The 9,964-nt window shown below is 37.9% G+C and overlaps 2 protein-coding genes across 2 annotated transcripts; both read right to left on the bottom strand.

Annotated features, from left to right (window-relative positions):
- Positions 1-275: 275 nt before the first annotated feature.
- Positions 276-2,616, bottom strand: LOC116331507 (perforin-1-like). Its single transcript, XM_031754220.2, has 3 exons — positions 2,519-2,616; positions 1,861-2,396; positions 276-1,660 (listed from the first exon to the last, which is right to left on the bottom strand). Exons 2-3 carry the CDS (start codon positions 2,394-2,396, stop codon positions 481-483), a joined length of 1,716 nt encoding a protein of 571 aa, XP_031610080.1. The 5' UTR covers positions 2,519-2,616; the 3' UTR covers positions 276-480.
- Positions 2,617-5,179: 2,563 nt separating this feature from the next.
- Positions 5,180-8,048, bottom strand: LOC116331478 (perforin-1-like). Its single transcript, XM_031754173.2, has 3 exons — positions 7,967-8,048; positions 7,297-7,832; positions 5,180-7,081 (listed from the first exon to the last, which is right to left on the bottom strand). The coding sequence occupies exons 1-3, from the start codon at positions 7,973-7,975 to the stop codon at positions 5,884-5,886; spliced, it is 1,743 nt and encodes a 580-aa protein (XP_031610033.2). The 5' UTR covers positions 7,976-8,048; the 3' UTR covers positions 5,180-5,883.
- Positions 8,049-9,964: the final 1,916 nt, after the last annotated feature.

Here is a 9,964-nt window from a genome sequence, read left to right as displayed (position 1 = left end):
GCTGCGTTTCACTAGGCCTGTTTGCCTTAGCTGTTAACTTAGTGCTCCACTCTCTTATGTTGAAAAAAGGGGGTGAGTTGTAACTTCACTGTGGACACTGGCTACATATTCAGTGATCAACAGTTTTAGACAATGCTGAGCTTAAGCAGTTAAAACAAGACCTATCTGCAGGCTATTAAGCTAGTGTGCTATTATTAGTAAAAACATTTAGCTGTGATTTGGCAATATTAATAAAATAATTGCACTGAATAAGACAAATCACACAAGAGCAGCGCTGTCTTTGTCGGTGCTTTAATTTGCAAATTTTGTAACACTGATAGTACAGAGAAAAGCCTGAAAAAGAATCAACAATGCTTTTCATAAAGCTGCCTGTGAATGCATTTGATGAATTGCAAAGATATGTTTTTACATAAAAAACAAAGCAAAATTAAAAAGCAAAGAAATCACATCAAAGGTTAATGAAACGTATTTATGGTGAAATCAGATTTCGGTATCATCATTCAGTCTTTTAGCATAAATCTTTCCTGACTGTATAACGAGCATCTCATAGCTGTTTGCGAAGGCTTCCATCAAAAAGGGACTAGAAGGTATCGGCACGTAATCTCGACAAAGCCTACCACCAAGATTTGGCGCACACTCCACTTTGTATGAAAAGAAGAAGGTTCCATGCTTAAACATGCAGCTGTCGGTCACGTTTCCGCTACGCAGGTCAATTGAACACTTGCCAAGCAGATCACTGTTCCAGTATGTGTCTTCATCATAAACCATAAAACTTAGTTTATTTTTACTGTTGAGGTTGATGGGTCCAAACTCAAATACCTCTGACCATTTGGGATTATCATTGTTCAGTATAATGGCAGTGCGCTTTACCTGTTTACCATATTTAACCATCACTGAACCATCTGTCTTAGTACAGCAGTCACCATACAGACCCTTTGCATAAAGTTTGAACACCTTCAGTGTTGCAAGACCTTTCCCAGCAGGACAGCAGTTTGCCTTGACATTCTGGTTACTGTTGCAGACACAAGCACAAGGATCTCTTTTGTTCACTCTGTGGCCAATCTTACAAGTTTCTGAGCAGTTTTTCAGCAGAGCATTTCTCTTAATGTACTTCTCCAACTCCAACTTCAGTCCGGCAATGGCGGAATGATTAGTTGGCAGTATGGTGTGCAGTGGCTTTAAGTTGTATTGGACCACATCAGGTGTAGTTTTTAGTGAGTTGAGCCATTTCTTATAAACAGAAGCGTCTGACTGCGCTTGAAAGAGTACATCAGCTCCATCGATGTTTCCACCAGTGACCTCTGTGAACCGCTCATGAAATTTACCACTAAAACTTGGCATGGACAGCTTTTTCTTTATTGAGTTACAGTACTGCATCATTGACTTAATGCTACTAGAATGAGCAAAGCGTCTCGAAGCCTCGACTAACAAACAATCATTGATTACTGTTGCTGACAGGCCGTTCATGGTCGCCTCGCATGTCCTGACAGCAGTGATGGCCTTCATGTCTCCTCCTAGAAGCACTTGTGTTATGTAATGTGTACCATAGGTATCGATCAAAATGCGATATGATGCCTCTGTTTTTGGTGAATAAGCAGGAAGGGAGTTCACAGCTGATTCAAATTCATGAGTCAGTGGAGGTTTTGCTGCCAGTCTGTAGCTGTAAAAGACATGGATCACAAACAGTGGTTATAACTTCTTAATTCAAATCTCAATCAAAGAAAAAGTTAATTCATTGTCTTTTTTTAAACCAATTCGCTTTTTAACTGCTTTTGCTATAGATTTTTAAAAAATGGAAAAATTCAAGCTAAGGATAAGTTAACCAAAATACACATTTGGTTAAGAGCAAACCACACTCACCGGTAAACATTACAAGAGAGAGAATGACGGAAGAAGGTGTAACGGTCTTTCTTGGACTTTTGCATGGCAAAGGTGCATTCTTTTGACCGGGAACCTCCATAAATTGGCTGAAAAGGTAGAGTGGGGTCTACAGAGAAATTAAGGCCGCTTTCCCAGTCATTAGAGACAGCAGACACAGAATCATTGGTAAACTTTTCAACGGAGTCGTAGACTATGCTGTAGACCTTCAAATCACACATGGGGATGATTCTCCAGTCCACCACAGCGACAGGCACCTTCTGCTTTTCTTTTTTCATGAAGGGGTTTTTCTGCAGCTTACAAGAGCCATTCCCAGTCTTCCACGTTTCAGTGTCAATGATGGAGGCTCCTTTCCTCTCCATTTTGACAATGTCAAAACCTTCTCCACCCAGATTGTAGCCGGGGATGAAATGAGCCTTTTTACACTCTTCTGGTGTACCAATGAAGCTGACACTGGAAGGAAGGCACGGAGGACTCCAAGCCCAGCACAGGAGCAGGAAGTGCCACAGCATAAACATCTGTGTAGATGAAATAAAAAATAACAGAGGAACAAAAATGAAATGGTTAAACAAAGCAATCTTTAAATTGACACTTTCAGCCCAGAGCAATAGTTTTATAATGACTATGAAGAAGACCTTACCTTGACTGTGAACAGCAAACTCTGATCGTGCTGTGAAAGTCTGACTGACTGTATACTGTAACATTAATATGCTGGAGGTGGAGTCGATACTGTCTCATCTAATTATCAGCATTCACACATTATGTGCACGTCACACTATGTTAAAAAAGTCTTACAGAAGACTTCTTTACAACACACGGATTTTTTTTGTTTTTTGTTTCACATGAAGAATTTTCTGAAATTATCAATCTGAACAAAAGCAAAAAGAAAATTTTTACTTGTCAGACTGAGTCCCAAATAAATGGATTCATTTAGAAAATAAATACGAAGGCAAAACGGAAGCAAAATGCATCTTTCAAGACATCTTTTGTTTTAAGGTTTGCTTTAACTTTGCTTTCATATGTCTTGTATCCCAACCCAAAATGAACAAATGTGAAGTCCAGAGAAGTATTTAATAAATAACAAATGTGAAGAGTATTGATTGTGGGTGTCTATTTGACTACAGAATAAAAAAAATTATGTCTGGAACTTCTAGCTACTGGATTCTGCATTTTTAAAGCAGTTGCTCGTATAAAAACTACTAAACACAAGAACCTAAAACTGTGAGAGTGAAAAGTTGAAAACGGGCTGAGTTAACACCACTATGGCTCACCTCGCCCTTACACGTACACAAACAGCCTGTTTGCAATCACAGGGCGTAGTTCTGTTTCTGAGAAAGTAATGTGATACTGTGGTCTTAAATGTGTTGCACAATGTTAGAGGAAAAACTTCCTATCAATGTAACATGTTTGTACATAAGCTTACAGGGTCCTAATCCTGTGTATATATACTTTTTAAAAGCTGGTGAGATCAAGTAAGCTTTTGACATCCTCAAACATCTGAGAGTTAAACAATTTCCACTCCACCTTTACTTTGATCTTTTTGTAAATTTTTTTCACAATAAAAAACAAAAATGAGTCCAAACAGATTCCTTCCATCAACAAAACAAACAGTAAAACAAACAATAAAACCATCCATCTGTCCATCCATTTTCTTTTGTTTCTCTAGTTTGGAGATACAGGTGTGCTGGAGCCTCAGGTGTCATAAGGTGGGCTTACACACCTATAACAAATTTAAAATCACCTGTCGCTCAAGCATGTGTGTCTTTGCTCTGGCTGAAAAAGCCAAAAAGCCCCAAAGATTTTTTTTAAATTACCAGTACCTTGACCAGCTATATTCCAATACTTCTAATGTTTTTCTTTTTTTCTTTTGTTTGTTTTTGTTTTTGTTTTTTTACAAATTAGTTATATAATATATGCATTCCTTCATTCATCCATCCATTTCTTCATTTTCCTTCATCTTATTTTATTCGAAAAATTTGTGGATTGGAGGAATGTCTCTGTATTTAAATACATATGTGGACATAATAGTTGCTATAACAGTGTGTATGTTCAGATCATGACAGGCGCGGTTTGTACAGTGAAATATCTGGAACTTTGCACATGTGCATTTAGAACAAAGGTTTCCTTTATTTGCATAAATGTGGATGCTTGGTTTGCATAAAGATGTTCGGCTTCTTCTGCTGCTGTCCATCCTGTGCTGCAGGGTTACTGCACACATCCATACTGGATTTCTGCTCAAGTGCTGTAATAAGTTGCAGTTCACATATGTACCACAAAGAGGCGCTAGTTTCATGTAGAAATGATGGAAAACGCATAACAGACTTTAAACTTTTCCATAGCAAAGCACAAAGTTTTTTTTGTTTGCTTTTTTTTTTAGATTTTCTGTATAACTTATAAACCTTCCATGTTTCTGTGCAGGAATAAGTAATGTTATCAATATTTCAATGCGAAATCAATGATTGGTCAGGATCCTGCTGGCTGCATAACAATCAGAACTATAAACATGCATTTTACGCTTCATTATGCAGTTAACACATTATAACTGTGACTCTGTAATAGCATTGTTACACTGTTTACCAGCTACCGTCTGTCTTTGTGGAGTGTGCCTTTTCCCTTCTGTCAAAACAGCCAGATGAAGTTTTTGAACTTGAGCTGTTTGACCCGAGGGAATTGATGCATCTATTCTCTATTTATAACGTAGACAGGAGGTGTGCCATCACACTGAGGCAAAGTGATTGGTCGGGATCCTCAGAGGACTCTTTGTGCTTCTGTAAATACGCAATACACATGGGAAACATAGTTGCATCTGCTCTGTGGAAACATGTATGCATGCAACCATCCACGCATTGATCTACCGAAATGAATTCTTTGGAGATTGCAGATGTGTTCATGCATGCCCTATATGCATACAAGAAGGCAAACAAATTCACATGTATGCTTTAATGCCTATACACTTTCACAATGAAAGAGTTACAGCTTGCTGCTGGCACTCCCACATTATTGAAGCATAAGTACGTATTTTCAAGATGTTCTGCGCAAAATGAGCTTTTTCTTCCTTAAAGGTTCAAATAAGCTCAACAAATACACACGTATCACACGTATCATCCTAATATAAGTTTCCTACGTTAAGCTTTAAACTTCATGTTAACAGATACTCACGGAGAGAACTGCCTCAGTTTTCTTTCATTTAAGAGTGAAAAGTGGCACATGTCAAATCACTACCCACAGATCTTTAATGCCTTAAAACTGGCTCATGGATAGCTTTTAGTCTGACATCTACTGACACAATAATTCAGATAGATAATGTAGATTTTATTGGACAAACAATGCAAGAGATGCATGCAAATGCACGCAATGATGTTGTTTTACAGAGTACAAGAATACTGGGTTTTGAAAGTGGTACAAATATGTTTGTCATTAATAAATTAAACAACAATTCTAAAAAAAAAAAAGTGATGCTGTGTAAAATCTAAATAAAAATAAAGTGTGATGATCTAAAATCTCATGAACCCATATTTTGTTCATAATAAAACAAAGAAAATATAAACAAAACATTTTAATGGTGTTTTGAATTTGATGGTAGCAACATATCACAAAAAGAGCTGAGACAGGGTCACGTTTACCCCCCTTTTTTAACATCGGCCTGTAAATGTCTGGGAACTCAGGAGACCAGCTGAGAGTCTTTTGAACTTCTCATACAAGATTCTAGCTGCTCAACAGTCCTGGATCTTCTTTTTCTTATTTATCTTTTCACAATGTTTTCAGTCAGTGAAAGGTGAAATAGACTGTACCAAAATCACTTGTACTTTTAAACATCAACACAAATGAAGCAAACGCACAGACACCGAGGTTGTTTTTGTGACTGCTTTACTGGCATGTTTTTTTAATAAGAATACATGAATGCAGTACCAATATATTTGCGATTACTATATGAGGCAGGAATGGTTCCACATCACAAGCAGTTAAGCAGAAATGAGAAGCAACAATATAAAAGTAATGTATGCATCACATAGTCTCCCTTTGTCCTACTTCAACTCCCGGCCTGACTAATTTGCCATGCTGCTCACCAGTTTCTCCAATAAGGATACCGTTTCTGGTATGAAAGACTTTGGCCAAAGAGGGACTCATGGGTGAGGGGATATACTCGTCACAGTAGTCACCACCTAGGCTTGGTGCACACTCCACTTTGCAGGAAAAGAAGAATGTACCGTGATTAAGCATGCAGCTGTAATTCCACCAGCCTTTACGTGGCTTAACCTGACACTTCCCAAGATGATCACTGTTCCAGTAACTATCCTCGTCGTATACATTTAACACCAATTTGTCTCTCATGTTAATTGTGATTGGTCCAAACTCAAATACCTCCGACCATTTGGGATTATCATTGTTTGGTATAATAGCAGTGTGCTTTATCTGGTAACCATATTTAAGCTCTACTGAACCATCTGTCTGAGTAGACTGGTCTCCATATAGTTTCTTTGCATAAAGATTGAACACCTTCAATGTTGCACGACCTTTCCCAGCAGGACAGCAGTTCGACTTGATATTTTTATTACTATTACAGACACAAGCGCAAGGATCTCTTCTGCTGGATCTGTATCCAATCTTACAGGTTTCGGAACATTTTTTCATCAATGCGTTTTTCTTAATGTACTTTTCCACCTCTAGCTTCAGTCCCGCCCTGGCATAATGGCCGCTCGGCAGAATCATGTGCATGGGCTTTATATTGTATCGGACCACATCAGGTATGGATTTAAGAGAGTTGACCCAGTCCCTCATAACGTATGTTGATTGCCCTTGAAAGAGGATATCAGCTCCGTTAATGTGTCCACCGATGATCTCTGTGTATCTCTCACTAAATGTACTGCCGAAACTTTGCCCATGGTTTAACTTCCTTTTCAGTGCCTCGCAATTTTTGTTCATGGTTTTAATGCTGGCAGAGCTCATGACACTAACTGAGGCCTCCACTGTGAGACAGTCACTGACATCTGTAGCTGACAGGCCATTCATGGCCGCCTGACAGGTCTGGATAGAAGTGATGGCCTTCATTTCTCCTCCTAGATACACTTGTGTGATGTAATGTGTGCCATATGTCTCAACCAAATTCCGGTATAAATGCTTGGTTGCAGATGAATAATACGGAAGGGCCTTCACAACTGACTCAAAATCGTGACTCAGTGGAGGATTTGCTTTTAGTCTGTAACTGTAAAGGACAGAAATAAAACATAAAATTAAAAAAAGGTAAGCAATAACATAATATAGGTAATAAAATTTTACCCATATGATAAAATACTGTGGATGAGTTTGTCTGTCTGCAAATAACATAACTACTGGAATAATACAGAAGGAATTGCATATATATGACCATTTACTATTTGTAGTTTTTAGGAATTGAATAAATTCTGTTCAAATACTCACCTGTAGAAGTTACACTTGACAGAATGGCGAAAGAAAGTGTAGTGATCTTGTTTTGACTTTTGCATGGCGAAGGTAGATTCTTTGGAGTGGGAGCCTCCAAAACCAATCCCAAGTCCAACGCTACCAGAAACAGGAATTTCAAGGCCAACTTTCCAGTCATTGGACACAGATGATGTGGAATCATTAGCAAGCGTTTCAGCAGAATCATAGAGTGTACTGGAGACTGATAAACTGCACTTGGGGAGCATTCTCCAGTCCAGCACTGCGACAGGGACCTTCTGTTTTACCTGATTCATGTAGCTGTTTTGGTACATTCTGCAAGTGCCATCTTGAAGTTTCCACGTTTCAGTGTCGATGACATATGCGCCTTTTCTTTCCATCGTCACAATGTCAAAGCCTTCTCCAGCTAGGTTGTAACCAGGGACAAAGTGAGCCTTTTTACACTCCTCTGGTGTACCAATGAAGCTCACACTGGATGAAAGGCACAGAGGGCTCCATGCCCAGCACAGGAGCAGGAGGTGCCACAGCCTTGCCATCTATATGAAGGAAATAAAGAACAATAGAAGGAAATATAATAAAAGGCAATAGAAGTTAAAATCCTGGGAAATTTAAAGCCATGAAAACTGGAAAATCTCAGAGTTTCACAGAATGAAGGTTTTGGGTGTCTTACCGTCAGCATTAACAGGAAGTTCTGTTTGATGCCTCAAAATGGACAGCTGAAGATACTGGTGTCCAGGAGGTGGAGTCTTAAAAGGGTATGTAGAACTAGGTTCCACCAAATTTCTAACAAGTTTTATATTGAATCAGTTTTGTTCACACATTTTTACACACCCCACACCCTCCATTAGGCGCTGATGATAATTAATTAAACTTCTGCAAAGAACTAGAAGAAGAAAGAAGGCGACTCGCGAAAGACAAATAAATAAATAACCAGAGGGTCAAACAGAGACCAGAATAAGAGGTTGGAACATTATGTGTCAAGCGTAAAGTGTAAAGCGAATTATGATGATGTTGATGATTATGTTTTGTGTGTTTGATCTTCATGTTTGATCTCCTCCTTTTAAGCTGCTGACAATATTTTTTTAGTTATATATTCTTTAAAATATTTATTACATTTAACCTTAATGTTTTATAACATTAATTCTTTATATCTACTTTATATCTAGAAACAGGAATTCAAGCAATTTATCATCCTGGAAGCAAAAGTGAATGTTAAGTTGTAAATCTAATTGTAATTGTACAATTTTGAATTCTGAACAGCTGTATTGTAAATGGTTTTTCCCCCTTCGGTTAATGTAAAGACTCATTGAAATTCAATGGCTAACCGCACTATACTGTAAAACTTATATTGTCTTGACCACACAGCACCATAACCCAGTAAAAAGCTTTGCTCTTGCAAACCTGTTGTGCAAACCATGAAAACAGAGTTTATTGCTGGCAAGCTCAGCTGCCAGAACTCTGTTGCAATTTGATCCAATTTCTAACAATATGATTTTGAAAGAATATTAATAGCTTACACACAGATGAGTGTTATCATTCCTTTTCTTACTGTACCTAATGTTTGATAAAAAATACAGAAGCATTCAGGCACAAGTAAATTCCAACATGCCTACCAGGATACGTACAAAGAAGTTCGAAATATAAAACTGCTTGTCCTGTTTATGAAGTACAATAGGAAAGCATATTTTTATATATAAGAAACATTGGTGTTTAGTGGGGTGCGTCAGCTAGCTCACAGTGGGTTAGGCATTCAGCTGGAGCTAGTTAGTGCCGTAATCGGCTTAAATAAGTTTCTGTTAGCATATTGTAGTAATAGCCCTCGAATCAGAGACTCAGACCCTTTGAACGGAGAGACACTCAGGACTTCTGTCCGGAGGTAACTGGGTTGAGCAGATGTTATTATAACATTGAATATTAAATAAACAGATGCAAGAGCAAGAATTCACACCAGCACTTCACACCTCTCCCTTACAAGTTCTTAAACACGCTGTTTATGTTTACAGAGCGCCGTTCCGTTGAAAATTAGTCCTTCATTTTTTTTGATGGTTTGCAAATGTGTTGCACAGTTAAAGTCTTTTGCAAAAGTTTTGATCTGTGTTTTCTTGTTTATGCAAAAATGACAGTGTTCGATTCTCATCAGACAGTGTGGACTTCACAGGAGTTCCACATCAAGAACACACTTGTTTATTTGTTTGTTTGTTTTTCCATGTGCAAAATTTCAAGACAGGAAATAATGCTTCTGCATTAACGAGGGGCATATAATTAAAAACAATGATATAAAATCGCAGGTCAAATGATGCCAAGTTTCAAAAATGTTAAGGATGTTGTCCTGGGAAGTGGTGGAACATCGCTAAGCAGAATCACTCCTGAACAGTTCAAAGGTACACTTGAGTATTTTATTTTCAAGCCACTTCATACTTACTTATCAAAAAATATAAGGAGGAAAAATACGCTTTACTGAGTTACATGTACGTGTCTTTTTTCAGCTCTTTGGCTTTTTACTTCTTGAAAATAAGATTAGCAAACTTATATAACTGGTGACTTAATAAGAACTGTCTAAAAAGTAAAGGCTTTACAAACATTTTGTGAAAACTGCAATAATATTAGTATTATTACAATATTTCTCTGCTGTAATAGAAAAACTCATTGCTATAGGATCTTGCATGCT

The sequence above is a fragment of the Oreochromis aureus genome, linkage group 6 (assembly GCF_013358895.1).
Source record: "Oreochromis aureus strain Israel breed Guangdong linkage group 6, ZZ_aureus, whole genome shotgun sequence".
Classification (NCBI taxonomy): domain Eukaryota; kingdom Metazoa; phylum Chordata; class Actinopteri; order Cichliformes; family Cichlidae; genus Oreochromis; species Oreochromis aureus.
Note: the sequence above shows the minus strand (reverse complement) of the source record. Positions and strands in the feature narration are given on the sequence as shown.